Here is a 27,690-nt window from a genome sequence, read left to right as displayed (position 1 = left end):
GGCGCAGTACTCTGCGAATAGCGAACTTGCCCTTCGGACGGAAACAGCACGGTGGCGCCTCCTCGGCGAATTTCATCCACGATGAAAACGAGGGAAGACAAACGCAACAGCAGATAGCTGGCCATAATGAGCCGCCCCCCCCGAGTCAAATGCTGCCACGCCATGTGTCTCTCTTCTCGATCAGGATCCGTCCAGAGAACTTCATCTGCATGTCGTGCTTTGTTCGTTTCCGGTTCGTTTGCTTTTCAGGCCTACATTTCCAAGCTCGGCATGGCCCGCTTCTGTACAGAGCAGTATCGAGCTCCGACGCGCCGGAATATCGACAACCCTTTCATGCACTTGACGAATTACTCGATTAATAAAGACAACACGACTTCTTTTGTCCGATCCACGGATCTCCACGACGACAGCAACAGCAAGCGCATGCTAAAGGACGTCCTCGAAGATCTGGCTAAAGACGGTAGGGATAGGGAAGGGATAACCGCTATATCAACGCAACCGTCGCCGCAGCTGTACATGCACGCTAGATCTAGAGTTTTTCTCGGCTGGTACACTGCAGCACGTTTGATTTCCATGAAGGGGGCTACCTATTCTGTTATCTTCGAGCTCGACAGAGGGTAGGCGGCCGCCGATCTGCAGTGGCGAAATGCTGCCTCCCTTTGCTTTCCACACCCTCGTTCGCGCCGCGCGACTTGTTATGCTGCCACCGTGTTGCTTGTGGCCTGCCTCATCTGCTCAGGAGTTAACATCGTGAACGTGTGGGATCAGATTAAATCCATCACCGCCAGGACGGTCGTCTGTCTCTATCCGTGGCTGAATCTGCGGTACCGCCACGTCTACAAAGTGAAAGACACTGAACCTTCACGGTGTTTCCAACTTCTTGGTTTAGACATTCTTCTTGACACCCATGAAAAATGCTGGCTGTTGGAAGTCAACTCCAATCCGAGTCTTCGGATTGACTACTTCGACAGCAAGGTACGTCCCTCGAAGGCCGTCAGGACCGCACGCCCTTTTCTGCCTTTGCGCTTCCACCTTTCGCTCGTTATCGCCATCCCGCTCCTCGTTTCTGTGGCTTTCGGAAAAACACGCCAAGAAGGTAAAAAAAGGATTCCAAGGCAGTTTGTCACGTCGGTCGTTTACGCTCGTCTCCCTTCTCGTCCGTTTCCCCGCAATTCCCTTTTCCCCCTGGCCCCCGCACACCGGCTGCAGTCGCCATCTGGTCTCGCGCCTCGCTCGCTGTGCGTGTTTTCCAGTATGAAGGCATCGACGTCCAACTGGAGAGCGCAATGGACCGTCACATCAAGGAGCCGGTGGTGTCTGAGGGCCTTGGCCTGGCCTACCGCCTTCTGCTCCAGCACCGTCGTCGCGGCGCTGCGGGAGTTGTCGAGAAAGGGAAGGCCTCCCGCGTTTCCTCTTCGACGCCTCCTGTCTCGCATTCCTCTCGCGGAGCGCTCCGCGCTTCGGGTTCCAGAAGTTCTCTAGCTACCCGCGGGCTCTCCCAGCCGAAAACAACGAGCCCCGAAGTCTCCAGCGCCACGCCGTCTGTCCCCAGCCGGGACAGATCCAGCGACTCTTTCTGTTCTGCAGGCCGTGGCGAAGGCGCTGCCGCGCAGTGCGCACAAGCTACGTCAGGTGCGGACTCGCCTTTGGCGCAGGGAGCGGCCACGGGGCGAGCACAGGGGACGCCGAGGGAGGGGGACGCGTCAGGTGCGCCTTGCCAACCTGCCTCGGGGAGTGGTCCGGTTGACGGCGGAGAGGGGGGAATAAGGCGCCTGGAGAGCAGCAACTTGGCCACCACGCTGCCGGGGAAAGAAGTGAGAGAAGCGAGACGTGAAGACCGGGAGGGAGGCTTGTGTGTCAAGCGCGCAGCATCTGTCCGCGCCTCCAAACGCTTGGGGAAACGAAGCTCTTCCGCTGCGTCTCGACGCGACAGAGGAAAAGGCACCCTTGAATCCCTCGCAGACCAGAGAGACATGAGATCGGCAAGGAGGGGCGAAGCGCCGAGAGATGCCGGGGTGAATGAGAGGCGCACAACCCAGAAATCGGAAGAAGAAGCTGCTGACGACATCCACGGAGATGTTGAACTCGGCATGGAACAAGCGGTCGAAAAGGTGCGGGCATTCCTCGCACACATGGGGACGTCGGGAGGCTCTTCTCTGGTAAGAGGCGAGCACGTGGCAGGATTTATTCGCTTCGCGAGATCCGCCCTTCTTGCACAGAAAACCTTTTTTCTGCTTGTAGACCTCGGGACACATCGATTGGAAATGCGTTTGTCTCTAGTGCTCAACGGGAATCAGAAACACGATCGCGGCGTGTGCGTCGAGCGCCACACTCGGGCCACGTGCGCGTAGCGTTTCCTGCTGTCTTGTTTGTAGCTACCTTTCTCCCTGTGAAGTTCCGCTCTCTCCCGCGCGTTTCTAATGCTGTCTGTGGCGGTATCTCCAAGACACTGCAGTTTCCTGTCTCTGGGAACCGGACACCGATCTACGGAAGGTTCACTACCGCGGCCTCGATAGCATACCCACGCTCCGTCGGCATATTTATGCATGAGTTTGCATGTCTGTTCGCGTCTGCGTCCCCCCGTCCTTTGACTCTAGGGGTTTCGACCGCTTTCCCCAGGAAGGAGAACTTTGGGCAGAGGCGTCCAGGAGGGTCCAGAGACATGTCAGTGGGAGGAGAGTTGCTTTCCAGAGACCCAGTTGTTGTCGCGCATCCCCCTTTGTCTTCTCAGGCGGCTCTCGTCGCATGTGGGGAGTCGGCAGGAACCGTTTTAAGGCCCCCGGCCAGAATGTGTCTCTCGCCGGAGCCTCGTCCGGTCGGGAAGGAGCCTGGCCGCTGGGGAAACGGCGATGGCAGAAGTGCTGGAGAACGCGAGGGAAGGAAATCGTCCGCTCTTTCGCACGGACTCACTTCCCGCCTCACGACCACGTCGAGTTCGAGGGCGCCGAGCCGAAAAAGAGCCGTTGCTTCCCACGCGTCTGAGTCTGGAAGCGAACACAGAAGTCGTTCGAGGGGACGCATGCAGGCGGCGAGGGCGCACAGTGAAACGGGACGCCGAGGAAGAGAACCAACTCGGGCGGCCGACGAGCGGGATACCGGCTCAGCCAAACCAGACCTCGAAACGAAGGAAGTCGACATTATGGAGCAAGGCAAGGACGGCCAGTTTTCAGTTTCCGCTCTGTCGCTGTCTCGCTCGGCCTCGGTGGAAACCGCCGAGACGCCGACGTCGCCCCTCTCGTGCCGTGACGATGGGTCTTCGCTGACTCAAAGCACCGCGTCGTTCCCGCTTCAATCGTCGCAGCCGAGAACGCCTTCGCCCCGCACGCCTTTGGACAGTTTGGAGGAACGCGAGAACGCCTGGCCTTCCTCGAGCTCGTCTCCAGAGGAAGCGCTGCAGGCCTCGGTTCTCGCGACTGCGAGACCCGACGCCCTTCCTGAGGCCGAGCAGCTTGCCTGCGAACTTGACTGGCTCGACGTCGCGTACAAAGAAATGGAAAAGTGCATGGACGGCTTCAACGTCTTGGGTTTGCGGTTTGCGAGTTCGCGAGAAAAAGGCGTCGGAGGCGCAACCAGTCGCGACAGCGCCACGGAAGACGGGAAAAAGAAATTCCCGCCCGGTCCTTACAAACCCTTCCTCCGGAAAGATCGAATGGCGGCAAAGAAAGTGCAATCTGCGGTCAAAGCGTCCTACACAAAACTTCACAAGGTAAGCACCAGGCGGACCTGTTGTCGGCTCCTACCGTCATCAACCCATGCAGCACATAGCCTCTTGTTCCCCTTGCTCTTTCGCCACATGGAGAAGACACAGACGCAAGCGTTTGTGCATCTAGGTACGCCTGAGCGTATATATGTATATATATGTATATATGCCGGACGCAGTGCTCACATCCAAGTGTCTGATGCAACAGTTTTTTCATCATGGTTTTCCCGACAGCCGTGTTGGAGCGGCCTTATCGGATTGAGACGGCCGTGAGTCGATGCATAGTCCGATGTCCGCGGTTTTAGTTTCAGCGCATAAAGATGTATATATGCACGTGTGTATGCGTAAGCGCGTTGGTCCGTCGGTGTCTAGACCGTCAGGCGAGCGGGACAGGTCCCGGCGAGTTCCGTAGAGAGACCGGCCTGTGTCGTCGAGAAGTTCTGGCGGCAGCAGGGTGTGGGCGCCACTGTCGCGGTCGTAAAAAATTCGGAGAAAAGGCAACGGGCGTGGATGGACGGTTCCAGTCCTCCCTTTTGTTCTACAGGATATCCTCCGCCCGCTGTCTGGGGAACACGCGAAGCCACAGCACTGCTGGATCGATCTTGCGTCGTCAGTGAACGCGCTTGTGGCGGAGACCACGAGTGTCCTCCGATTTCAGTTGCTTTTCGAACGACTCATCAAGTTTCCGAAAGGTATCACGCTGCAACGAGCAGGTCTTCTCGAAGCGTGCCGCATTGTGAAACTTCCAGATATCTTGCGAAAGGTATGCTACACAAGCACGACGAGATTTTGAACGGGGGTGAAGCCCCGCCGGGCTGTTTTGCGCGATCGATGAACTCGAGCTGAGAGCCGTTCCGACCAGAAAATCCTACTCGGAAATCAGGGTGGAAAAATGTAGACAAGGGTAACGAGGGACGCTTCCCGCGAAGAACCTGAAAAGTCTAAACACTTTGGGGAACAGAGGCCGCCGAAAAACGGGTGCCGTGCGTCAGCTCTCAGATGTCTTTGAAGCTGATGACTTCGAAGCTGTGGGTGTGTGTATAGCTCGTTCACGCCCCTGACTTCCCGCCGGCGAGGGAGACCTCTGGAAAAGCTCGCGTGCGACAGCTTTTGTGACGTGCTCCGCACCCTGAGGCTGGTGTTTCTGCTGTCACTTCAGATTCAAGTTCCCATCGGAAATCCGCCTCGTCCAGGGTGCCGCTCGGGCGTGCGTTCTTCCGCTTTTCCTTCGCACACGCACCCCACACAGGCGCGAAGCTACAGCAACGACGCGGGCCAGTCCTTTGCGTTTGGCCGCAGCAACAGCAGAGCTCATTTGCAAGGCAACGAAGCGGTGCTCCCCTGCGGCTCTTCGCTCCTGTCGTCGGTCTCCACGAAGTCTCTGCTCGCCGCAGGGCCGGCGGGGGGGCCAAGCCAAGTGTTTCCGGGTCTCCAGCGGCCGCGCCTCGGCGCCGGTGGGCAAATGCCCTTGGGCGCTGCCTCGAGTTCCACCGCGTCGGTATCGAGAATGCCGAGCGTCGCCCTTCTCCCGCACGAGCGGCGAAGGCGCCTCGGGCTTCCAGATGTCGAGGCGCTGTGGTACTATCACCTCCAGTCGGTGAGGAAGCAGCTCCAGATGCAGGAATCGTCTTACGGCTTGGGGCTGTTGGAGACATGGTACGTTTTTGAGTCCATTGCGCTGATTTGCTTCCCGTTTCTGCCCTCAAAAGCAAAGCTTCTGGAGGCGTTCTTGAACCCGACCCGAGAAAAGGGGTACTCGAACGCGCTGTCCGTTTCTCTTCTTGGGGGCGGCGTTGAGAAGGCAGAGGTGCTCGCGGCGGACAGGCGCGTTGACGGCACTTTGCGCTCGCAGATCGCCTTCGCGAAGGACCTCGAGGAGGCGCTAAGGAAGGTGGAAGAAGAGGAGAGACTGGCTCTTCCGATTTCGAAACAGGGCACTTTGAAACGGAAAACGTCAAAAACGGCACACCGCTCGCCAGCCTTGGTGGAGGGAATCGCATCAGAAGACGAACGCCGCTACTCGTCGAGAAGCACAGAGACGGAGACTGTTGCCGAACCTCCTCAGGGACAGGAAAGAGGCCCGGAGTGTCTCCTTTCCCGACTGGGTAAGTCCTGTTGAATCCCCAGGAAATGCAACGTGTCAGGCGGAGCGTCATTTTTCCACCCTTTGCCCGACAGGATCCGCTTTCTCTGATCTGGCTGCAGTCTGCGTCTTGTCAAATGCATGTGAATGAACGTGGCCCTTGCTGCGTGGTGCCGCCTTTTTCTTTACTGTCCTGATCCTTTTGTCGCATGTCTCGTCCACTGCGGAAGATTCTATCGGCAGCGAAGGACCCGAGCGGATCGCGTGCTTCGCTGGTGGCCAGTCTGGTGGGCAGTTCGTGGGTGGTGCACCAGACGGCGGGGACATGGCTGAGCTCTCGTCGAGGTGATGCAGGGGTATACCTAGGGATCGTTTCAGCACGTTGTGGCGTAAAATCGCGTCGTTCGAGCGGGGTCTAGACAGCCACACACAGCGGTCGTGCGGCGCGAGAGGGGCGTTTTTGGGTGCATTTTGTGGAAAGGCTCTGTTTCACATCGGCTCAGCCGACGCCCGTTTTTCCAGGAATTGACCACGTGCCGACCGTCCTTGAGACACTTGTCGCGAGCGACAAAAAAGGACCATGTCTGTTTCTGTTTTTACCCCTTGAACTGTAGGGTCGGACGGGAACAGGCCGGATGCCTCTGGACAGTTGAGTGAAGGCGAAGGCGACCGCAGGTCCGCTTCTCTCAATCTCGGAGACGGCTGTCTTCCCACAGACACGGGGACGTCGAGGTCCGAGTCCCAAGACGGTCGCCGAGGCTTCGACAGCGGCAGACGCCTGACTTCCTTGCCGACTCGGCTTCGGCGCAAGCTCTTCTCTGGAGAAGATGAAGGCCTTGGGTCCCTTGCTGGACCTTTAGAGGGAAAAGCGAGGACGAAGGAAGGCACTGGGTTCGCGGCGCTGACTGAGAAAACCACCCACGCTCGCACCCCCGCACCCGAAACGCCCGCCTGGTATGAAGGCTTCTGCGCCGCATGGCCCGACGTCGGGGAGTACGTGTGTCGGCACGTCCCACCAGAGGATAGACGCGAGGCGATGGAGAGGCTCGTCGACTACTTCCAACTGCGCTGGGACTACCACAACTACTGCGTCATGCTCCAGGGCGGGAGTGTGTAGAGGCCGCGTTATTTTGGCACTGCAAGCGGGTTTTGGCCGAACGGACGTGCGGGGAGGCGCTGTGGACCTGGGGGCTCGCATCGCCTCGGACAGGGCCAGAGAAATCAAGAAGGCTGAGATCCACCGGCTGCTTCTGTGGCTCTCAACACGTGACGCATCGTCCCAACATCTGGCGGCATCCCCCCCCCCTTGCCCCCCACGAGACCTGAACCCGGCCACTTTGGCCGGAGGGAAGGAGGCGAAAAGGTGTCTGTCGTCCCAGAGAAACCGGCAGCGGATAAGAAAGTGCAAGGGAAGACGAAGCCTAGAGCGGTCCGTGTGAAGCGAGGGGAGCGGTGACTCAACATAGAATCCACAGATCTAGGGTTTAGGGTTTGCAGTGGCTGTGTCACCCGCATGGCGTTAGGGCCGTCGGCTCTTGCTGATAGTGTTGTTTCTTGTACGTTGTTGCCTTATATGTATGGCTCTTGTCACATGTGTCAGTCTGTTTCCCCGTGCTTGTTTCCGAACCAAACGAACTGTGGCCGTCATCCAGTTTCTCTTGCTCTTCTCGGACAAAGTTGACTGGGGCGCTCCACCCCCAAAAACACTTGGAAGACCAGGCAAAGTGGGCGACTTCTCCGCGCTCCTGTCGTCGCCAAAATTACACTCGCCTCCTCCGTGTCCCGGATAAACAGATGACATGACGTGGAAGGAAGCGACGGCCGCTCTGTCCTCCCTTCTAATAGCTAAACGATAAAGAGGACGCGAACTGAAACGTTATGCCTTTTTTCTTTGACAGCTCGTGTGGAACAGTCTGCCTCCACCCATCGCCTGTTCACTTCCCACAGGCGCACGTGCGATACTCTGCATTTGCTGCTTCGGCGTGCACTTTCTCCCCGATACGAAAACCTAAAATTAACGGGAGGGTTCATATTTCCTGTCGACGGCACGCCAGCACATAGAGTCCATGTGGAGGCGATTCTTAGATCGGTGTGGCAACAACAGCCTCAGGAGAAACCGCTCAGAACGACGAGGCGTAGTCAAGAGCGAGGGACGCCCAGCCTGTACCGAGAAGGGCGGTTATTCTGCCTGGATACCGCAGAGGAATAGAGTGAAAGTACATGCTTCCACTTTGTGCCGGAGTAAGTTTTTCGACATCGCCAGAGAGGCGCACAGAGAGGCCCGCTGGACGTGAAAAGAAGCCGAAACCGGCAACCTACGGCGGCGCGACAAATGGAAACGGAAGAGACATCGGGTTCGCACTGGAAAACGGAAGGGAACGCGGAGAAGGGGAAACGGCAAGGTTGAAGAATCGGCTCTGAGGATTACAAGGGAAAGTGTACAAAGGATACAAAAAACAGTCGCTCTGGATGCGCTTTGAATAAAGCCGCGTCCTTGGCCATCTGAGCCGGAACAAAAATACCAAGAACAAATCCGCCCTGAAGGACCCGGTCACGGGAAGCCTTCTCGGGATCCGGCGGAAGACCCGCGAAGAACAGGCACGTGTGCAAGCAAAGGCAGCCGCACTAAGACAACGTTCGCCCGAGTTTTGCCCTTCCATCGTCGCTCTAGAAGGGAAAGCAGGGGAAGCCGCAGCCTGCAGAGGACGTCTACCTCAGTGTGTCCCGTGCGTGGCGCTTTTCTCGCGCGTTTTTTCGCACCGGGAAAACGACGAGAAGATGGCAAGGAACGGAGCCGTCGCTTCACTTGGGCATCGCGAACGTGCGGGTTGCGTAATTCCGCAACTCCCGTGGAGCGGGGACGTCCGTCCACCCCTCAAACAGATTGCTTTTTTCCGGCTGAGATTCGCTCGCCCTCCGCTTCTGAGCCTCTCTTTGAGTCTCCGTCTGGAGGCTCTCGCCGTTTTCGCCCGCGGCCTGTCCTTCGCGAGAGGCGAGGTCACTCGCTGCAGCCTGTCTGTCGATGCAGAGGAGCAGAACAGGCGAAGGCCGGAGGCGGTGGAGAATGAAGCGAAGGAACTCGTTCTTCTCTAGACTGGCGAGTTCGGCGACCGTCCGTTCACGCCGATCAAACAGGAAGTGCCTCGTGCTGATTTCCTGCGCGTACCGCTGCGCCTCTTCAAACACGTTTTGCGGCCGAACCTTCAGTTCGCTGATAAGTGCTGCGCGGTGTTTCTCAAAGAGGGAGTCGGACAAAACGGCGTCGATGTGGCGCAGCGAACCGATATACTTTTCAACGAAGCGCTCGATCCGCGTGGCCATGAGATCCGCGGAAAACTTCGAGCCGGCGACAAAAAAATCCATTCCCTGAGACCGCAGCTGGAAACTGCGGTGGGCATGGACAACGTACCCGAGCTGCTGTTGCGTTCGCAGTTCATCGAAGAACGCCTGGGAGACACAGTGGGAGAACAAAGACAACATTGATCTCTCCCGTATCTCCAAGTCCCCGACCTGGAAACGAAGGAAGGCGGCGCTGTTGGGATCTTGAGGGTTCGAGTTTTCCGAACGAATCTTCAGTTTCACTTCCGAAGCCTTCAAGTCCTCCGTGGCGCGGACCGCACACAGCTTTGTGTCCCCGTTCCCGCTGTGGCCGTTTTCCTGTCGGTCAGTGGAGGCGTCAGCCGACGGCGAGGAGGCAGCTGCGGCACAGTGCCCAGGGAGAGACGACCGAAGTCGGGCGAGGTTGAGGGAGGCGAGGTCAACTACGGCCTTCTCCGGAAGCGAACTGCCGTCGAGTTTCGTCTCGATGTTGAGATTCTTCAAGGCCATCTCGACCATCGAATAAGCCTCAGCAGACGACATATTGCCGACGATGAGCGCTTCTACACACGCGCGCTGAAACAGCGTTCTCGGCACTTCCTCGACGTCGGCGGGCGCCAGCTTCTCGAGAACGCGGAGCAACTCCTCGTAGCTGAAGTACGGTATCTCCAGGGCTTCGCCGCGCAGTGTTGCAGCTTGCTGGGACACCGTGCGATACAGAATGCTATTCGAAAGCTTTCTGTGAAGGTTCTCCTTCACTACATCGAAGGCGCGACGGTCGAGACGAAACGGCGCTTCCCCGTTTGTTTTTCCGGCGTCCTTCGCTGAGTCAGGCGATCCTTCCCGATGGGCTTCGGCAGGGGGAACAGCGCCGGAGTGCGAAAGTGCGAAGGTCAATTTGTCGACAAGAAGCGGGAGTTTATCGTTGAAACCTTGCGCAGAAAGGGAGATTTCTCCGGGCCAGTCGCCGCCATTCAGCGTGAAATACAGACCTGCAACTTCGGCATCGTACAGGTCTTCGTTGACCATCTCAGCGACAGTCTGTACGTACACCCAAGTGCGCATGTAGAACTCCGTCAGAACATCCTGGTTGTTCGTCGCCGGCACCGGCGTTTTGATCCAAAGACGAACCGACAGCTTGGGCAGCAAAAAGGTGTCGTCTTGCTTGAAGTAAATTTGTGGCTGAACCTTTGCAAGGTGCGGGAAGGAGGACTGGTTTCCGTCCCCGCCAAGACCCGATACCGGCAGGGCGCAGGGAAGGGAAGAGGCAGACGACGGAGAGGCGGCCAGCGGGCGCAACGACAGATCGGTCGGGACGAAAGGGTTAGGAGTTGGAAAACTCAGCCCTTCTTTCGTCGCTGCATCCCAGGCTTCCTGAGCGCAGGAGGGAAGGAAACAGCTGACGGAGAGGCGTGAAACGCGCGGAGACAGCGCATCGGGAGCCCGTCGCACGAAGCGTGGCGCCAAGCGTCCAGGGAAGTCGAAACGTATACGCGGCGAGCATCCGCGTATACGTTTCTAAGCACGCACGCATATATGCATATGCATGTATGTTTGGTTACGGGAAATGGCCGTTCAGTGAATACACCGGGAAACATGAGAACGACTGCATAAACACAAATAGATCTATGAAGAGTAGTACACTTGATTCACGGAGACCGGCATCTTGGTGTCACCGGCTGAAAACAGGTTTATCATTACCTGAGGCGAAGCGCGTAGAATGCCGCCCCATCGTTGACGCTGTTTGCTCGAGAAGGCTTCCGTATGGTACGAGATATCGTAGATGTCTTCTTTGCTGGTGCACAGGTCTGCATAGCGCTTTCCAACCACCTCGATGCGTAAAGCGTCCAGTGTGAGCCGTTGGAGAATGTCTTCGATTTGCGTCTTGTCGAGAGAAAAAAAGAGGTGAGGCCCCGACAACGCGTACTCAGGAGGATACCGGTGAAGGTATTTCGCGTGTGAAATGCAAAACGGCAGCGGGTTCTCTGTGTCGGCAAAGCGAAAGCCCATCTCCGCCAAAGACCTCGACTCCTCGAAAACCCATTCCTGGACAGGCGAGGTGCGAAGCAAGCTCAGATAAAGAAAGACGAGGTCTTCCACTCTGAATGGCAAGCAGAGAAACGCGAGATCAGAGAAAAGGAAACCTGACCAGAGCTTTTTCCGTTCGCGCACCCAGGGAAAGGTCTTTGCACAGTGTTTCGTCCTTGCCACAAAGCTCACAACAACGCACAGACGCCACCGAACGTGTAGCACTGCATTGACCATTTGCTGTCGGCGGCACTCGAACCCAGTCTCGTCTCCCCGACTACAAACCCTATTTGTGTGGAACGTGGAGACAACTCTGGCTCTGTGCCGCAAAAGGAGAGGAGACGCTCGACAGGAAGTGATGTCCCATTAGGAACTTGAGGGCCATGTCAATGGAGTTTGTGAGGGAGTCCTCAGACACAGTTCAGGCGTCAAGAAAGGAACCACGACGCGTCTGCTCCGGTTGCATCGCGATGTGTTTCCCGTGTCCGTCTTACCGATCAATCCCAGCGTCAGACGCTCCCTGCTCCGTGAGTTCAATGGAAATGTAAAAGATGCTGACGCATTCCTCGTCAAGACTCCAGCTGTTCAGGCCGATGGCCAGCCCTTCTTTCTTCAGCGCGGAGAGGAGAGAGCCTTTGCCCTCATGGCCGACGAGGTGAGAAAGGTACCGGGTCGGTTTAGTTTTCCAGGCGTCTATTTGGGGAGGCAGGACAAACTCGAAGTGGATTTCTCTTTGGTCTTTGATCGGGACGATGTAGGCGACTTGTTGCAAATCTTCTTCAGGCCGAAAGACCGGGACGTTCGGGTCCACGATTGCCCGGGAGGGGCGCAGAGGCACTTGTTTGTTTTGGATCGTTCCAAAGTACTTCTCGGCGAGGTCCTGCAGCCGATCCAAGGAGTCTTTTCCGAGGATGACAAGCGTCATGATGTTCGCACTGTACCATTTCTTGTGGAAGGCCAGCAGCTCCTGCCGGACGTCGGCGCCGAGCGCCTTCGGGACCTCCTGTAGCGACACCAGGTTTCCACATGAGAACCGATTGAACGGGTGTTCCGGATTCGCCAGTTTGTGGAGCAAATGCCACCGCCGAATAAAATCGTTCACGAGTCTCAGGCGGAACTCGCTGTCGACGGCGTTCAACTCCCTGTCCGTTGCACTTTCGGTGAAAAGCGGCGAAACGAAAAACTGGGAAAATCGGTCCAGAGCGCCCTCGAGGTGTTCCGGCGCAACGGAGAAGTGATAGTTTGTGTGCGTGTGCTCAGTGTACGCGTTGTTGCAGCCCCCATGCTGCTTGATGAAGTTGGAGTACTCCGTCTCATCCGGAAACTTCTCTGTGCCCAGGAAGAGCATGTGCTCGCAGAAATGTGCGAGGCCTTCCACTGGCCGGGGATCAAAGAACGCGCCTACGTTGACGTCCAGGGCTGCAGACGCCAAGTCCGCCTCAGCGTCGCTGACCAGGAGCACCGACAAGTGGTTCGGCAGTTGGACAAACCTGTAGCTGCGTCGGTCAGTCTGGGGCTTGTCGATCTCCTCCGTTACACGCAGAGCCATGTTGGAAACCTCACTGTAAGCCGAACGCGCGTCGCGAAGTGTCTGTGACAAGGACAGCGGAACCGCCGGCTCTCCGCGAGTCCCCCCACCTGGCGGGTCCTCTCAGCGCCTCTCTGGACCGGCGGGCGAGACACTCGCAAACGGGACGACTAGAAACGTGCCTGGCTCTTCAGAGGAAGGGTGGGGGCGATGTTGCGAAATGCAACGAAAACAGTGGGAGAAGAAGGCGGGAAGGCAGCCGGGAAAGGCGCTCGCTTTGCTGAGCCGAAAAGGAGAAGTTCTCACCACAACAGCAGCTGCCTTGACAGTGCTGCCGAAAAGAAAAAAAACCAGAACGCGTGCAGTCACAAACGGAGAGCTCCGCCAGAGAAGCACCAGGGACTGGAGGTTGAATCGAAGCGTCGACAAAAAGCGGAGAAGACTCGAGCAAGGAGGTGGGACCAAACCCCCAACAAACAAGCAGCGTCCACGCGACCGTTTCTGGAACAGAACGAAATGCAGCAAACAACACAGGGCCTCGGCTTACCCCAAACGAGACGCAGTCGGACAGCAGTGCCCGACGGGCGGAACCACGGCGCAGGAGGACAGCGGAGACGACGCGGGACAGAGGAGATGCGCTAAACAGCAAAGAAAAAGAGGGTAGGGGAACTGGGACTGTAGCCGGTCCACACGGACGGATGGGACTGGGACAGGGGCCAAACGGGGGGGCGGAGAAGGGTGAATGCACGACGGCCGCTGAGGAGGAGCGGCCTGCACGAAAACGGCAGCGTGCGACATATGCAAAACGTAGGCACGCGAAGCGCCTGAAGTTTAGGCAAAGAGATAAAAGAGCCGGACCGAAGACGCGAGGGGAACGCTTCAAAGAGACAGCAAGGGAACCGTCCGCGAAGACAGCCGGCGGCACGAGGGAGACGCCGGTGTTTCAGATTTTGGGGTTGCAGAGACAGAGCGTTGAACCCCCGTCGCCACACACTGAGGCCGGATCGAAGAAAAGACAAGGAAGCTCTATACGGTGTATCCAGTTCAGCAGAGAGAAGAGTAAGCGGGAAGGAAAGAGTCGAAACCGCTTTCGACGGCGTTTTGTAAGCGAAACTGCGCGCAGGGTAAGAGCGGTGCGCCACGTTGAGGGGCAGCGGCTGCTCGAGGGCGACTGATCGACAACCGGCCACCAAAAGTCCCGAAGGACTGACACTTGCAAATCGCAACGCTCGTGTCGAAGTTGAGTGCAAAACCTTCTCAGGCAAATGTATGCGTCCTTCGTGTGGGCAAGGTAACGTCGTTGGGTTGCGGACAGAGTCGAGATTCTGAGTGAGTGAATCACGCCAGGCGCTTCCCGCTAAGCGTATTCTGACACAAGCTTTCAGCGTCAGAAGTCTGACACGCTGGATCTTTTCGATTCGAACAGACTGAAGGACGGCGGGGTCCGTCGCCTAAAAACACGATTTGCTTTGTGTTCGTCGGGCCAAGGCGTCAGTGCGTTTTGCCTGCTGGGAGCGTTTCGTGAGGGGTTGTGCGCGGAGGCTAACTCGGGCGCATTTTCCCTGTTTTCGAGACTTGTGCGCGTAGCTGCCTGCTGCGGAGTCTCTCTCGGCCGCGGCTTCTTAGCGGCCTTTTTGTGGCGGGCTGTCCAGTTGGCCTGGTCTCTTCCCGTCGCCTCACGCTCTCTTTCCGTGTCAAACTTTTCGCTGCAACGGCCATTTGTTCCACAGGGGCGGGTGCTTGTGGATGCGCCTGAAGAGGAAGGCACCTAAAAATTTACTGTCTCTTTCCGAGCGCAGGCGCGGTTCGCGAGACCAGCGCTCTCACCGCGCGCGACCGCCGCTGGATGTGTCATGGCCCGAGTCACGAGCGTGCAGAGCGGGATCCGTTTCAGGGGACCTAGCGCGAGGTTTTCCCTGTCTTCTATCAAGGTTTGGCCGCCTGCGGCTATACAAAACAGGAAGGACATTTTCCTCGGGAGGGTTCGGAAACACATGCTGAACTCGATTGCATTTTGTCTTTGGCTCCAGGTCACCGATCCACGGCAAAGACACAGTCAAATACAGGGCACTGGAAAAAGCCGCCGCCAGCTCTATGCTGCTCGTCCTCTCGGCCGCTATTTAAATGAGCGCAGTCGCGCGCGGACCTTCAAGAAAAGACCCGCAGGTCGGCGCAAAGCGCGAGATTCGCCCCTCATCCTCTGAGGAAAGACATTGTTTTTTCTGCGACTTGACGCGCGCTTCAGTTTCTCAGGGAGGCAACAGCCTGTTCCGCGTGGTGTGACCTAACACGTGTGGCCGCCGTCCTCGTATATCTCTTTCGCGTCGAAAAAGTCCTCGCGCGAGGTACAGCCTTCCTCAAGTCCCCGTGGACGGATGCACGTGGCTGCGAATCTGTGGAGCAACTGAGAGATGTTGCGTTCGTGGAAGGGAACAAACTAACTCATGACACGCCGCTTTGAGAGCCTCTGAAGAGCCCGACCTTCGTCGCGCGTTCAGGCCCTCAAGTCAAAACGCGATTCACTGGGCCACGCACGACCCGTGTCTCGGTTCCCGCCTTCGGAAGCGGTTCTCCTTTGGATTGGTTTTCCAGCGTGGAGCCATTTGTGTGAAGGAGGACTCGCATTTCGTACGCTGCACTCCTTGCTTGTGGACCTTTTTTCTCTACGAGGCGCATCGGCTGCTGTTTGAAGTCGTGCACGTGACAGGGCCGCCTCTTGCGTACATGGCGCTGAACACCTAGGAGAGAAGAACGGAGCCCGCGAGGACTGACAGCTTGTCGCACTGGGTGGCTCGTCCCTTTGACCTGTAAACCGTTTCGTCCGGTGTCTTGTCTTTTGTCGGCCTCCCCTCCGCCCCCCCGTTTTCAGCTGTTTCACCTTTTTCGGTTTTCTTTTGTCACGGCTTCTTTTCTTTCCAGTCGCCGTGCCTTAGTCTTTCAGTCTCTTTGTTAGGTTTCTCGGCAGTCGTACATCTAGACAGTTCCCCGTGTTTCCCGTTGACCTTCCGCCATGCAGCCCCAACTGCTTCCCACAGAGCAGGGGGAGCATGCGGAAGACACTTCCCTTAGGGCCTCCGCCCAGGAGACCGCCGCCCGAAACACCGTCGTTGAGCCGCATGGACCTAGTGACTCATCGCGCATGCCGGCCGAGTCTTCTGGGCGCTCGGTAGGCGTGTCGGGACTCGGCGAATCCTGGCGAGAGTCACGGGCGCCAGAGTCTTCGCGTCCGCTGTCGACTTCACAAAGGCTTGAAGGAGAGACGCAAAATGCGCCGCTGAGTCCCGTGTCCCTGTACAGTCCAACGACGAAGCCGTTCCTCGTCTCAGGGACGGTGGCGCCGGAAGCCGAGAGGGCCGGTGAAACGGACAACGAGGCACTCTTTCAGGCCGAGCCGCAAAACGGTCCTGGAGAGGTACCTTTCCCCGACGTTCCTTCGTCTTTTCGTAGAGACACCGAGAACCAGCGGGTTCCGTACTTTGCCCGCCGGCTCTCTACAGTGGTCTCAGAACGCACGCCGCTGGCGGCTCTGGTCGCCAGAGAGGGAGGAAGTCCAGTACGGCTCCCAGGGCCGCCGCACATTCCGGGGACTCAGAGGACAGCACCCGCAGAGGCGTCGCCGCTCCGTCGGAGTGTGCTTCCTGGGAAAGCCGAAGGGCGTGCCGCGCCCAGCGCTAGTGCAAAGCTTGCCGACGGGAGAGTCGCGCAGGTGCCTGCTCGTGACATCGATGCACACAGAGAAGTCGCAACGCGTAGGCTCGCGCCTCAGCCCGCACCCTGGAGGGTAGACCAAGAGTCGGAGGAGTACCCTGGGGAGCCTTCAAGCGGCGAACATCGAGATCGGGCAGCCCGGTCGCAGCTGGTCAGTCCGACTGCCTTCCGGGGCATGCCGCCTCAGCCACTCGCGGGGCAAACGTATCCGCAGCCGTGTCCAGAAACTGCTCCAGCATTTGCAGGCGTGTTTGAACCCCTTGCCGGAGGCGACCGAGGGGAACAGGAGGTTCTTTCGCCGCGCGACCCGCAGCCGCCTGCTGTCGCTGCACAAACTCAGGAGGCAACTCCCCCCCCGACGGCCCCATCCGCGCCCAGCGGGGAAACCGTCAGCGGCAAAGAACCCCGGCCAGTTGAAACGCGCGCCGCACCCGCAGCATCCCCTCGGCCCTCGGCGCAAGTGGAAATCTCGCCCGCAGAAACGCATCCGGACAAGCAGTTTCCGAGCTCCGCTCCTCCGGGGCTTCTTGGCGTCCCCGTTGGCTTCAGTCCGTTTCAAGGGCCCAGAGGCTGCCTCCGAGCACCGTACGTTGCCGGAGAGGAGCTCAGTCCAGCGGGGACCTGCTGCGGAGGTCACCGCACCTGCCTCATCGGCCCGCAGCGGGCGTCGCCCGCTCGCCGCGCGAGTTGGTGGGGGCTCTCCGGACAAGACGACGAACCTCGGCCTTTGTCGGCGTATTGGCGAGAACGCGGAAGGCGATGGAGGTACTGGAATGCGACGGCCAGTGAAGAGGCGGCATTGCGAACGCGGCCGCCACGGGGTACTGAGCAAATGCTGGCTGTGTCCAGTCGAAGACCCTGGCACGCTGCGCTGTCGCCGACAGCTGGCCTCAGGGGCGCCGTGCACAGACTCGAGAATGCCGCCGGCTCTGGCTCGCGGACCGCTTCTCCGGGGATGGCGCACGTTCTTTCACCGCAACAGCCCCAGAGACCCGACGACCGTGTGCTGGCTTTGGCAGAGGCGCGCGAGTCCATCCACGAACTGGAGACAGTCCTGGCGGAGCAAGAGGTGCGGCACTGTGGAGAAAACATGCTAAAGGAAGGATGTATCGCGTATCAAGACGAGTCGATTCGCCTGCTGAAGGCGCAAGTCAAGCAACTCTCCGAGGATTTGGAGTGCTACGCGTCGAGCAACGCGTTTTGCAGGAAGGAAACCGTTTCCCTGCTTCGAAATCTCCGTGCACTTCGAGGAGCTCGCGGAGAGCGGCAGGGAAGCATCGTGGGGCTGCAGATCCTTTACTCGAAACTCGAGGCAGCTCGAAATCGGAGAGGCGCCACGCAGCTGCCCACAGGCGACTACCTCTTACACCAGGTTCCGGCCACGCCGTTTGCCGATCAGCAGCCACGTCAGCCGTTGCCTGTGGATGCGCCGTCCGGCGAAAATTGCGCCTATCCTCACGCGCGAGCTCCAGCAGAAACGCACCTCTCCGCGCCTTCGTCTTCGCCTCCACCTCCACCTCCGTCGGAACCTGCGGATTCGCAGGGGGAGGTTTTTCGGTCTCCTCTTGATGCGCCTGCACAGCACCTGTGTGCCTCTGCGCGCCTCGCGCAGGAAGAGCCGTACCCCCCGCGTTCGCCAGAGGGAGCTCGCGTCAGCGTCGCCACCAGCGTCACTGGTCTGCCTCAGTCGGCTCCTCCGCCACGACCGGAAGTAGCTGAGGCCGCAACGGAGATGTCTGAGGCAGGCTTTGACGAGCTCTTGGGAGAGAGAGAGGAGAAGCGCAAGCGCGCGGAAGAAGAGAGAAAATGGTTGGAAATGGAAGTGCAAGTCCTCCAGCAACAAATGGAAATCTTACTCGAGCATGAGAGACAAGAGGAAGAGAAGGTCCGCCAGCAGCAAGGACAGCTCGGGCTGCTGCGACAACAAGAACAACTGTTGCGAGCCCAAGCTGAAGAACAAGAAAACCTGCAGAAACAGATCGTCGCCAGGCTTCAAGCAGAGGCGATGGACCAGGCCATGAGAGAGGTGAGAAACGACCGTCTCGCAAGTGGACGGCGCCGAGGCAGAGAACGCGTTCGTTCGGTCGTTTTCCGGACAGAAGCGGTTTCGCGTGTAACTGTTCGAGGGTGTGCGTGAACGTGGTCGACCAGCCTCGCATACTCACACGCTCCCGCAAACGCTCTTCCAAAGCTCCTCAAAGTGTCCCTACGGGCCGGAGGTGCGAGGTGGAAATGAAAATTGCGTGTGGGTGCCGACACAGCTCGACCCACCTACGCAATGCGGGCCGCAAGCTGCGAGTTGTCGCTGCGGCTGCGACGCGCCTGCGTGCGCGAACCCATTTTGAGACAACCGAACTCAATCCGTGTCCCCGGTAGCAAGAAGGCCCTTCGGCGATCTGTCGATATTTATATATATATATATATATATAATATGGACACATACCTACAGATGTATACGGAGTTCGATGCATCCGCTGAGTCTGCGTACGTCTCGTATCGAGAGGCGAACGGCTCCAAGTGCGTGGGGTACGTGTACCGCTGTGGTGGCGGAAATGCGTCGCTGCGACAGTTTTGACGGCCTGGCAGTAGCGACGCTTCCTCGTAGCGCCCTCGTCTGCTTCGATGTGTTCACGGTCGAGCCCAGCGCCTGCATGCTTCCAGTTGACGGTTGCCAGGCGACATCAGTGCAGAACTGTTTTCCACTTTGTGTGCAGCGTCGAAGAGAAGAGCTTCGGCAGTTGGTTCAGGAGACGACAACGCCGTTCCCGTTTGCACCAGACGCCAGTCGGCGCAGTCGTGCCTTGTCGCCCGGTTCCCCTGGTGTCGAGACGCTACCGCAGTCTCCACTTCCTCGAACCTCGTCTCCGTCTCCCGTGCCTGCCTTAGCCGGTGGAGTGCAGCGGTGCCTGTCTCCCTCCCACGCAGGCTGGGACGCGCGCGGCCGGTCTCCCTCTCCGACGCCGCTGCTGCTTTCGAGAGAGGAGGTGGAGGAGCGGGAAGATTTGCGAAGGGTCAACGAAGTGCTTCAGAAGAAGTGCACGGAGCTTCACGGGCAAGTCACGTTTCTGCAAATGGCCGGAGCCGGGCTGAGCAAGGAGCAGCTGGACTACTTGGAGACGCAAGTGGCCGAGCAGAAGGCGTACGCGAAGGCGCTGGAGCAACAGAACAGGGAGTTGGTGGAGATGGCCGAGAAGGCGCTGAATGAGCAGAACGACGCGCTGGAGAAGGAGTGGGGGGGGCGACTCAAGGCCATTGAGGAGGAGCGAGGTCAGGCGATTGACGCACTGAGACGCGACGGAGAGGCAGCGAGACAAACTGCTATCGAACTCGAGGTATCCCGGTCCCAGAGGAAAAGGCAGTCGCGAATGCCTGGGGTGGGGGGGGGGGAGACCGTTCGCGTTCACGATCGCTGTGCAAAACGCTTCAGAAGTCGGTGACCTTTTTGCGCGGAATCTCCATGTTGCGATACCAGGCGTCGCAGACGTCAGGCGTGTGGGGACCTGCGCGAACAAGCCAGGGTCGCACCGGTTCTTCTCGTTTGCGGTTTCCGTCTCTCCTCCGGCGACGTCGACAACTGTCGCTGTCTCGTACGGCCGGTACGGCGGCGTGCCGCTTCAGCACTCTCCGGCCAGGCGGCGCCATCTTTGCTCCTGCCTCTCTGTCCTGTGCTTTTTCCTTTTCAGCGCAAACTCGAAACGGCAGAGAGGACAAAAGATGACGCCCTGAGCCGATTGGTGATGTGTGAAAACCAAACGGAGGAGGCGGAGGAGCGCGTGAAGGCGAGAGAAGAAGAAGTTGCAGCTTTGCAGCGGAACCTGGCCGAGCTTGAGAAACAGATGGACGTCGTTCGAATGAATGGAAACAAAGGGACTGAGGAACTTCGGCTTCAACTGGAAGAGAGAGAGCGGCAGGTTTTCTCGCTTGAGCAGTCAGCCGGCGCGGCGGAGCAGGAGATTGAGAAGCTGAGGACTGAACTTAATGGTTTGAGGAAGGAGCAAGAATCAACGAAGAGCTTGATGCGGTCGCAAGTGGCTTCGCTTGCACAGCAGATGGAACGGGATCAGAAGGAGAAAGAGGACGTTATCACGCTGATAACGAGTGAGACGGAAAGCTTACAGACTCAAGTCTCTGAAGCCGCAGCGAACTACCAGGCTTTGGAGGAGAAGTGGAAGGAACAGCAGGCACGCGTGAAGACGTTGGAAGCAGAGAAGAAGGATCTCGAGGCCGCGTACGCACACTTGAAGGAGGAGACGAGACAGCTTCAGGAGAGCGAACAGGAATTGAGAAGGGAGTTCAGCAAAGCCCTGCCGGAAGATGCCAAAGACTCGCTTCAGAAGCTTCTTGCGGATACGGAGAAGCAGTTGGGTGAAAGCCGCCTTCGGGTGTCTGCGTTAGAGAAGGATCTGGCTGATTCTCAGCAGGACTGTACGAAGGCGCTGGAGGCCCTCGTGGCTGAGCAAAAAAGTAGACAAGAAGCCGAAAAGAAGTATGAAGCGGAACTCGAGAAACTGCGGGAAAAGGAGAGGCAGACTGAGTCTACGATCCAGGGATACATTTCTGGACTGCAGAAGGCCAAAGACGAATCGATGAAGATTCGAGAGGAAACAGAGAAGACTGTGAAAGAGAATGAGGAGAAGTACGCAAAGTTGTCGGAGCTGACTGCAAAGCAACACTTTGAGCGAGAGAGAATGCTTCAAAAACACCTGCAGGAGAAAGACGCTCTGAAGCAAAGTCTTGCTCGCATGGTGGAGGAGACGTCGGAGCTCCAGAAGCGGTTCGAGCACGAGTTGCGAAACCGCGATGATGGATACAGAAAAGAGCTGGAAGATAGCCATGAAAAGTTGCAAGAGATGCTGAGGCAGGCGAATGAACAGGTGGAGACCACGCTGTCCCAAAAGGCGGCCTTGGAGAAGACCCTCCGAGAGGAAATGGAGAACGTGAAGAAGCAGCATGAGAGCGAGCTCGCACAACTTCGCGAGTCGCTTCAGAAAGAGGTTGACCAAAACAAGAAGGCCCTGACGCTGCAGAAATCCCTTTCGATTGACGGCATGAAACGCAGGCACGAACAGGAACTCGCGTCCATCCGAGCAGATAGCGAGACGGCTCTCTCGGCAGCCAAGCAAGAGTTCGAGTCGGCGAGTGCGGCGCAAGAGGAGAAGTTCAGGGCGGCGATCCAAGCCGTCAAGAAAGAGTGTGAAGAGACGCTGAAGAAAGAGGCTGTCGCGAAGGAAGAGCTGAAGAAGAGGCATGCAGCCGAGGTCGACATGCTCAGCCAGGCGCAGCTAGGGAAGATCGAGCAACAGAGGCAGCGAAGTGAACAGGTCATTGAGGAGCTGAAGAAACGGCACGCTGTCGAACTCGAGGAGATGAAAGAGCGACTGGCAAAGTCGACGCAGGACTATACAGCGCTGGTCCAACAACAGCGCGAAGACGCCGAAAAGGCCGTGGCTGGAGCCAAGAAGGCCCATCTTGAGGAAATCGAGAAGCTCAAAAGCCGATTCAAACAGCAAGAGGAGACACTCAAACGGGAGCTTGCACGTAAGTTTTTAGCGCGTCACAGAGAAACGAAATTAACGAGGTGTTCAACGCGGGCCGAGGAAGCGCAAGAGGCGAAGAGAATACCAAGCATGGGGGACTCAAGGGACCACACGATAGACGAGGAGACAACGGCGAACGCTTCCCATTCAGGCGGCGGTTTGGACCATCAGCTTACTAGGCTGGCGCGTCTGTCGTCGACCTCAGCTGTTGCATAAAGAGCGCAAAATGGAGAAAACGTCCCGCACCCTTTGCCCCTCGCAGAAAGTGATGGCGTCCTTATGCCTTCCGCTCTACCCATATATATATATATATATACCTTCTTTCCCGTATCCACTCATTGTGCATGCACAAGCGTTTCTCTTTCCAGAGTCACCTGCGCGTGCACACCCTTGCATATATATATATATATATGCTTCGTGTTTTGTTTCAAGTAGCGGTCTTCATTAGGCTCTAGTTTGCAAGTGGACGTAGAGTACTCTGGGATTCGTGATCTGGGTCCCACATATATAACCATGTAGGTACGTAGAAAGGTAGCCTCGAGATCAGCACGTGGAGGCTAACTGGATTCTCTGTTTATGCGAAGTGTACACATGCCCGTGTGCGAACTGGATCCGTATCTGTTTGAGACTACGCGAGATATTTTATCGAGAAGTGTCTTTCTCATTGGTGTTCAGGCTCGATTCAGGATCTCCAGGTGGAGCGTGGATTGCGTGGGGACCACTCGGACCGTTTCCGACAACTTCTCCAGGACCGAGTCACCAATCTGCAACGCGAAATCGATTCGGTGTCGGTGAAGTTGGAGGAATTTCGCGACAAGAGTGCTGCGTTGGAGTCCGAGAAAGAAAGCCTTTTGAAGGTGAATGAGGACCTAGAGCGACAGACGCAGCGCATGGTCGAGGAACGCAGGCGAACCGTTGACGGCACACAGCGTCTCGAGGCCCTGCTCATCGAAATGCAGGCGTTGGCGTCCGTAAACGAGGCGAAAGCGACGCAACTCGCAAAAGCGCTAGAGGCGAGAGAGAAGACGCTAGCGGAGCTCCGTGAAGAGCTTGAGAAAGGGAAATCCGAAGCCGCCAAGAAGGACGAGCGCCTGAAAAAGTCCTTGGAGGCGGCGCGTCTGGTGAAAAACCAGGAGATGAAGCACAGAGACATCGCCAGCTCACTAAAGGTAAGGCGACGGGGACGGGGACGCGGTCAAGAAGAGCGAGAGGTCGGCCAGCGCTGAGAGTATCGAGCTGGTGAGGGATACCGTATCTGGAAACTGTGCAGAGCCTAAAAACGAGCTTGAAACGCGCCATTCCGGCTGCAAGAGGCACAGAGGAGGTGGGTGTTCCGTGGTTGCGTCCTGTCGCCTCCATGGCACTTTCCATAGCAGACGACAACGGCGGGAATGCCTTTTCTAGGTGGGGCTCGAGCTCGCCCGCGGGATCAGACTGTTTTTCGCCCATGCGCAGCCAACGGTCCATCGGTGCGCGCGGGTGTCTTGCATGGTTCTGGATTCTCCTTTCAGAAGCAGCTGGAAGCGAAAGAAAAGACGTTGGCAGACCTCGAAGACGAGATGGACCACCTACAAGAGATGTTGCGCACGAAGGATCAGAATGACCTAGAAACCCTATCATCTCTGAAGCGCAGGTCGACAGAGCTCGAGTTTGATTTGCAGGACGCGCAAAGGGAGAATGCTCAACTGAAGCGCGCCCGCGAAACTCTCGAGCGGGAGCGTCGAATTTCGGCGGATGCGATCCGCAAACTTCAAGAGGTGCGTGTCCGAGCCGCGCTGCAAGTGCTCAAAACGGGGGGTCGAACAAGAGCGGCGCAGCGGCTGCGGGGACGGGCACTCAGACACTGTCGTGGTAGCTTGCCGGTATGCTTGTCGTAACGGTCTGCTTGCGCGTGCTTGAGTAGCTGTGCCGAGTGCGATACGTGTCAGTTCCGGTTTCCTTCCTGTGTCACCGCTCCACAGGAGATCAAGCAACTTTCCGCCGCCGCCAAGACGAGTCACGACGACCCAGAGAAGGAGAGGCTCGGCGGCCACCTGGCAGACTTAGAGAAGCAGGTTGAGGACCTCGAGTTCCAGGTGGACGAACATGCTCATGCTGAAGCGAAGATTAGAGCTGAGGCGAAGCACTTTGAGGAAGAGGCTACTCGGAAGTCGCGGGAAATCGAAAAGCTTAAGAAGGATCTATCTGTAACTCGGGTGAGAAGCCGACAAAGCGGGCAGTATAGGAAAGCTGGAAAGAGCAGAAGCAACACCGCCGAGACACCTTTGGAGATGGCGCATCCGTCCACTCGGAGTACACCCTCTAGCTGACGTCATTCCTCTGTTCACCAGTTCTTTTTCTATGTGTCTTTCACCCGAGTCTCCCGTCCGTGCACATGTGCGAACCCATCCGGAGGGCGACTTTCACGGTGGTTTGCTGAAACCTCTCCGTTTCGTCTCAGGCGTGCCGAAGCTTTCGCGGCCTTTCTCTGCCTGTCTCCTCTGTGTCTCCCTCCACTTGTTTCGTGCAGCGGGTGCACCACACGACCCTGTGTCCTGTCGTGTTTGCATTGTCTGTGTTGGTAGGCGAAAGTTGCCGAGGCGAACGGCCGAGTGAGACAGAGCCTAGCGGAGTTTACAAGGCAGCAGGAGGAGCTCCGCAATCGCTTGACACGCGAGTTTGCTCGGAAAGAAGAGGAACTTCAGGCAAAGTACCAGAACTCTCTAGCGAGCGAAGACAGAACCCGAGATGACAGCCGAATCCGGGAACTCGAGGCTATCGTTGCGCGTCTGAGCACAGCTCCGGGTTGTCCCCTCTCAGTTGCAATGATTGCAGAGATAAAAAGCTATTTACGGCACGCAGCGGATACACTCCTGACGCTTTCCACGGCCTTCGGGGATGGGGAAGCCATAGGTGTCCTGTTCACCCAGATGCACCCCATTCTGTCTGCCAAAGAGGTTTCGGAGTTCCTTCTTCAGCTAGCGCCCTGCACGCCAGCAAGTGTGCTGGAGAAACTGGTGGAGAGACTGGAGCCGGCGACCGAGGCACGCACGCTGTGGGAGAAGATGCAACAAGAGACACCCTTTCTGCGCTTGTCCACGGAAGCTGTTCAGCTTGCTTCGTCGATTCGTAGCCAGTTCCGAGGCGTCCGTTCATCCGGCGGAGCCGGCGGCAGAGTGTCGGGAACCTCGGCTACGACGCCCTCGGGAACAGGAAACGGATCTGGGGACACTCACGAGCAAATACTCCGCTTCTTCGCCATCGCGCCGCCCCTCGAGAGTCTGCATTTGTTGAAGTCCGTCGGCGAAGGCTTAGGCGCTTCTGAGGTGGTTTCTCTTCTCGCGTCTCTTCTTCCTGTCGTGCCGCGTGCGAGTGTCGCCAGTGTTGCGACAGCTTTGTTTCACGACGACACTCCAGTCAAAGTAGGCGATTCCCTAGGACAAGATTTCGCAGAGTTCCTGATGGAATTTACTTACGCGCACCAGTTTGCCGATCTCCTCCAGTTGATTGGAGACGCCATCAAACAACTCCGAGGTGAGACACGCAAACCCCTGGGACTGGTTGTGTCACCTGCGGATCGCTGACCGCCGTCGACGTGCAGATGCAGTTGCAGTCAGAAAGCATAGAGTGCACGAGTTTGTCTTGGGTTGTACGCATGGGGCTTGATATAGGCAGTGGTATTCATCTGCACTCGCAGCAAACAAGACAACGGAGGATGGAACTTCGCTGGAGAGCGTTTCCGCTAAGAAATACCGGCGCACAGACACAGTGGTGGATCGACCTGCGGTGTGCGTGCATGCCTGTGAGATTTGCTTGAGATTCTGGCGGCCGGTGTTTGTCCCCCGTCTAAGGCAGCGGGACTGTGGGCGGGGAAATAACATATATAGGAATTACTAAGGCTATCCTGTTCCCTTCTTCTGGGAGCAGGAATCCTAGCGGGAGGACCACGCGAGACACCCACATGGGGGAGACATCGGGTTCGTGAAGCGTTTACTTGATACTCAGAGAGGTTTCTTGAACGACGGCGGCAGGAATCTTGCACGGGCGAGCTTCATCTTTAGCCAATTCGAGTGTGGGCCGCGTCATCAGCCTAATCTGGTTCTTGATGTTCTTGATTCCACCTTGCACAACCTGTCGAGATTCGACTGGCGCCGTTCCCGTTGTGTTTGCAGCAATTTACGCTTCCACGGCGAATCTCTCTGCCGCCACGGCACGGGACACTGTCATGCCTCCGTTGGGCGCGTTCGGAGCACCTGACTCAGCACTCCCTCCAGGGTTACCTCAGTGTTACGCCACTCCACATACTCCGTATTTCCCGGTGTATCAACATCCCGCTGGAGCCGGCCTTCCGCCCCATCGCGCAGATGCGCTGCCGGCGGTCACTTTTGGACGAAACGCCGAAACCGTGGAATATTCGAGACCTCCCGGTCCACGCGTGTTTAACGTGAGCGCAAAGTTGAGTTACAAGCTCCTGACTCAGAAGCAGGCAGCGAAGAAAGAGAGGGCCAGCGCGCGGGTTGAGGAGCCCTCTCAGCGAATTCTCTCGGACTCCTCAACGAACTAGGAGATAAAGGCATCAGACGGATAAAAGACGATCTGGAAAGCCAACTGTCTTGGAGTAGTGCCACGTTTTTGTTGTTACCGGAAATGGACGGCGAGCACACTGTCGTAGAGGCACAACCTGTGCTACTTGACGCGGTCCGCGAAGCGTACCTTCGCATGTAGAAGTGTACACTGTACACACCTAGTGTGGCATGTGTATTTGATGTGAGTTCTCCATGCGTTTCCTAGTCCCGAGAACCTGTGGTCGAGTACATAACTCCTTTTGTTGCAATGGTTCTCCCTGAGTAGATTTTTTGGCATAGCCTAAGTGTGAGACACAGGGCCGGGCACGCCTCCTTCGTCACGCAGTCTGGTTGTACGCTAACCTTTCTAGCTTTTTAAGGTTTGTCTGCCGAGCGAGAGCAGAGAAGCACTGTGAGGCTGCCTCAAATGAGTCCGAAAGAACTCCAGAAATAGTTGGTTTTGTATCCACGTTCTTACGCAGCAGCCAGAGGCTGACAGCGTCAGTAGGTTATTCGTGGCACGGCGCGGAGAAGGGAATCACAGAACGGGTACGAAGCTTCTTGTCGCCTCTCGAACCACTAGTGTATGGTTTATTTATGCCGGTGGCACCCACCGAACACGCATTCACTAATCCTTGCGCTCGCTGTAACCTTTTTCGCAAGGCTGGACCTTCTCCAAAAGTTCTAGTGATCCGCGGTAGCTTCGAGAGAACGGCTACAACCGGCATGATCCAATGAGGTGTCTCGAGAGAAACAGCCTGTTTCCCGTATATCAGGGTTTCTCCGAAGCAGTGCGACGAAATTTGGATATGAGCAGAGAAATGGTTCTTTTCTAAGGTCCACGACAGTCCAAAGTTGCCGGGTAGCTAGGTTTTAGTCCTTAAGTTCCAATCACCTTTCTGGGACCTGCAGATTGTTTTTCGTCGTGGCGCGGGCGCATGTGCTGAAATGCAGAGCCGGAACTAGTGTCGATGGTTCGCACCTCTACTGCATCTTGCATTGACATAGAAATGGTACGTTGTGCACCCGATACATCATTTCACGTAGGCAGTGTGGGCCAACAGAGAGAATGCTGGCAATAAAGAACAGCAGAGCACTGGAGCACATACAAAGTCCTCTTCGCCGCCGTCGGACAGGAGGATCCGGATGCGGCATCGGGGGGGAACTTCCAAAGGTTGAAAGTGGGTGCTATCGAAACCACGTCCAAGATTTTTTCCGTACCCAAGTGCTGACAAACAACGATT

The 27,690-nt window shown here is 57.3% G+C and overlaps 3 protein-coding genes across 3 annotated transcripts in view; 2 read left to right on the top strand and 1 right to left on the bottom strand.

Annotated features, from left to right (window-relative positions):
* Positions 1-6,900, top strand: part of NCLIV_019050 (putative tubulin-tyrosine ligase family protein) — a gene marked incomplete at both ends in the record, with an annotated part of 11,473 nt that extends 4,573 nt beyond the window's left edge. The window contains 7 exons of the mRNA XM_003882099.1: positions 250-460; positions 740-975; positions 1,254-2,159; positions 2,732-3,706; positions 4,245-4,463; positions 4,860-5,805; positions 6,398-6,900. Of these exons, the coding sequence (XP_003882148.1) occupies positions 250-460; positions 740-975; positions 1,254-2,159; positions 2,732-3,706; positions 4,245-4,463; positions 4,860-5,805; positions 6,398-6,900 (3,996 nt within the window). The remainder of the gene's footprint in view (positions 1-249; positions 461-739; positions 976-1,253; positions 2,160-2,731; positions 3,707-4,244; positions 4,464-4,859; positions 5,806-6,397) is intronic.
* Positions 6,901-8,585: 1,685 nt separating this feature from the next.
* NCLIV_019040 (Peptidase M16 domain protein, related) lies at positions 8,586-12,678 on the bottom strand (the record flags this gene model as incomplete). The annotated part of the gene is made up of 3 exons (XM_003882098.1): positions 8,586-10,475; positions 10,803-11,202; positions 11,624-12,678. 3 exons carry the CDS (start codon positions 12,676-12,678, stop codon positions 8,586-8,588), a joined length of 3,345 nt encoding a protein of 1,114 aa, XP_003882147.1.
* A 2,989-nt stretch (positions 12,679-15,667) lies between these two features.
* Positions 15,668-26,445, top strand: NCLIV_019030 (putative viral A-type inclusion protein repeat family; the record flags this gene model as incomplete). Its single annotated transcript, XM_003882097.1, has 8 exons — positions 15,668-18,391; positions 19,080-19,697; positions 20,049-21,903; positions 22,578-23,071; positions 23,414-23,659; positions 23,864-24,097; positions 24,467-25,415; positions 26,054-26,445. The coding sequence occupies 8 exons, from the start codon at positions 15,668-15,670 to the stop codon at positions 26,443-26,445; spliced, it is 7,512 nt and encodes a 2,503-aa protein (XP_003882146.1).
* Between the last annotated feature and the right edge of the window lie 1,245 nt (positions 26,446-27,690).

The sequence above is a fragment of the Neospora caninum genome, chromosome VI, assembly GCF_000208865.1.
Source record: "Neospora caninum Liverpool complete genome, chromosome VI".
Classification (NCBI taxonomy): domain Eukaryota; phylum Apicomplexa; class Conoidasida; order Eucoccidiorida; family Sarcocystidae; genus Neospora; species Neospora caninum.
The sequence above is the reverse complement of the archived record's forward strand: the minus strand, read 5'-3'. Positions and strand labels throughout refer to the sequence as shown.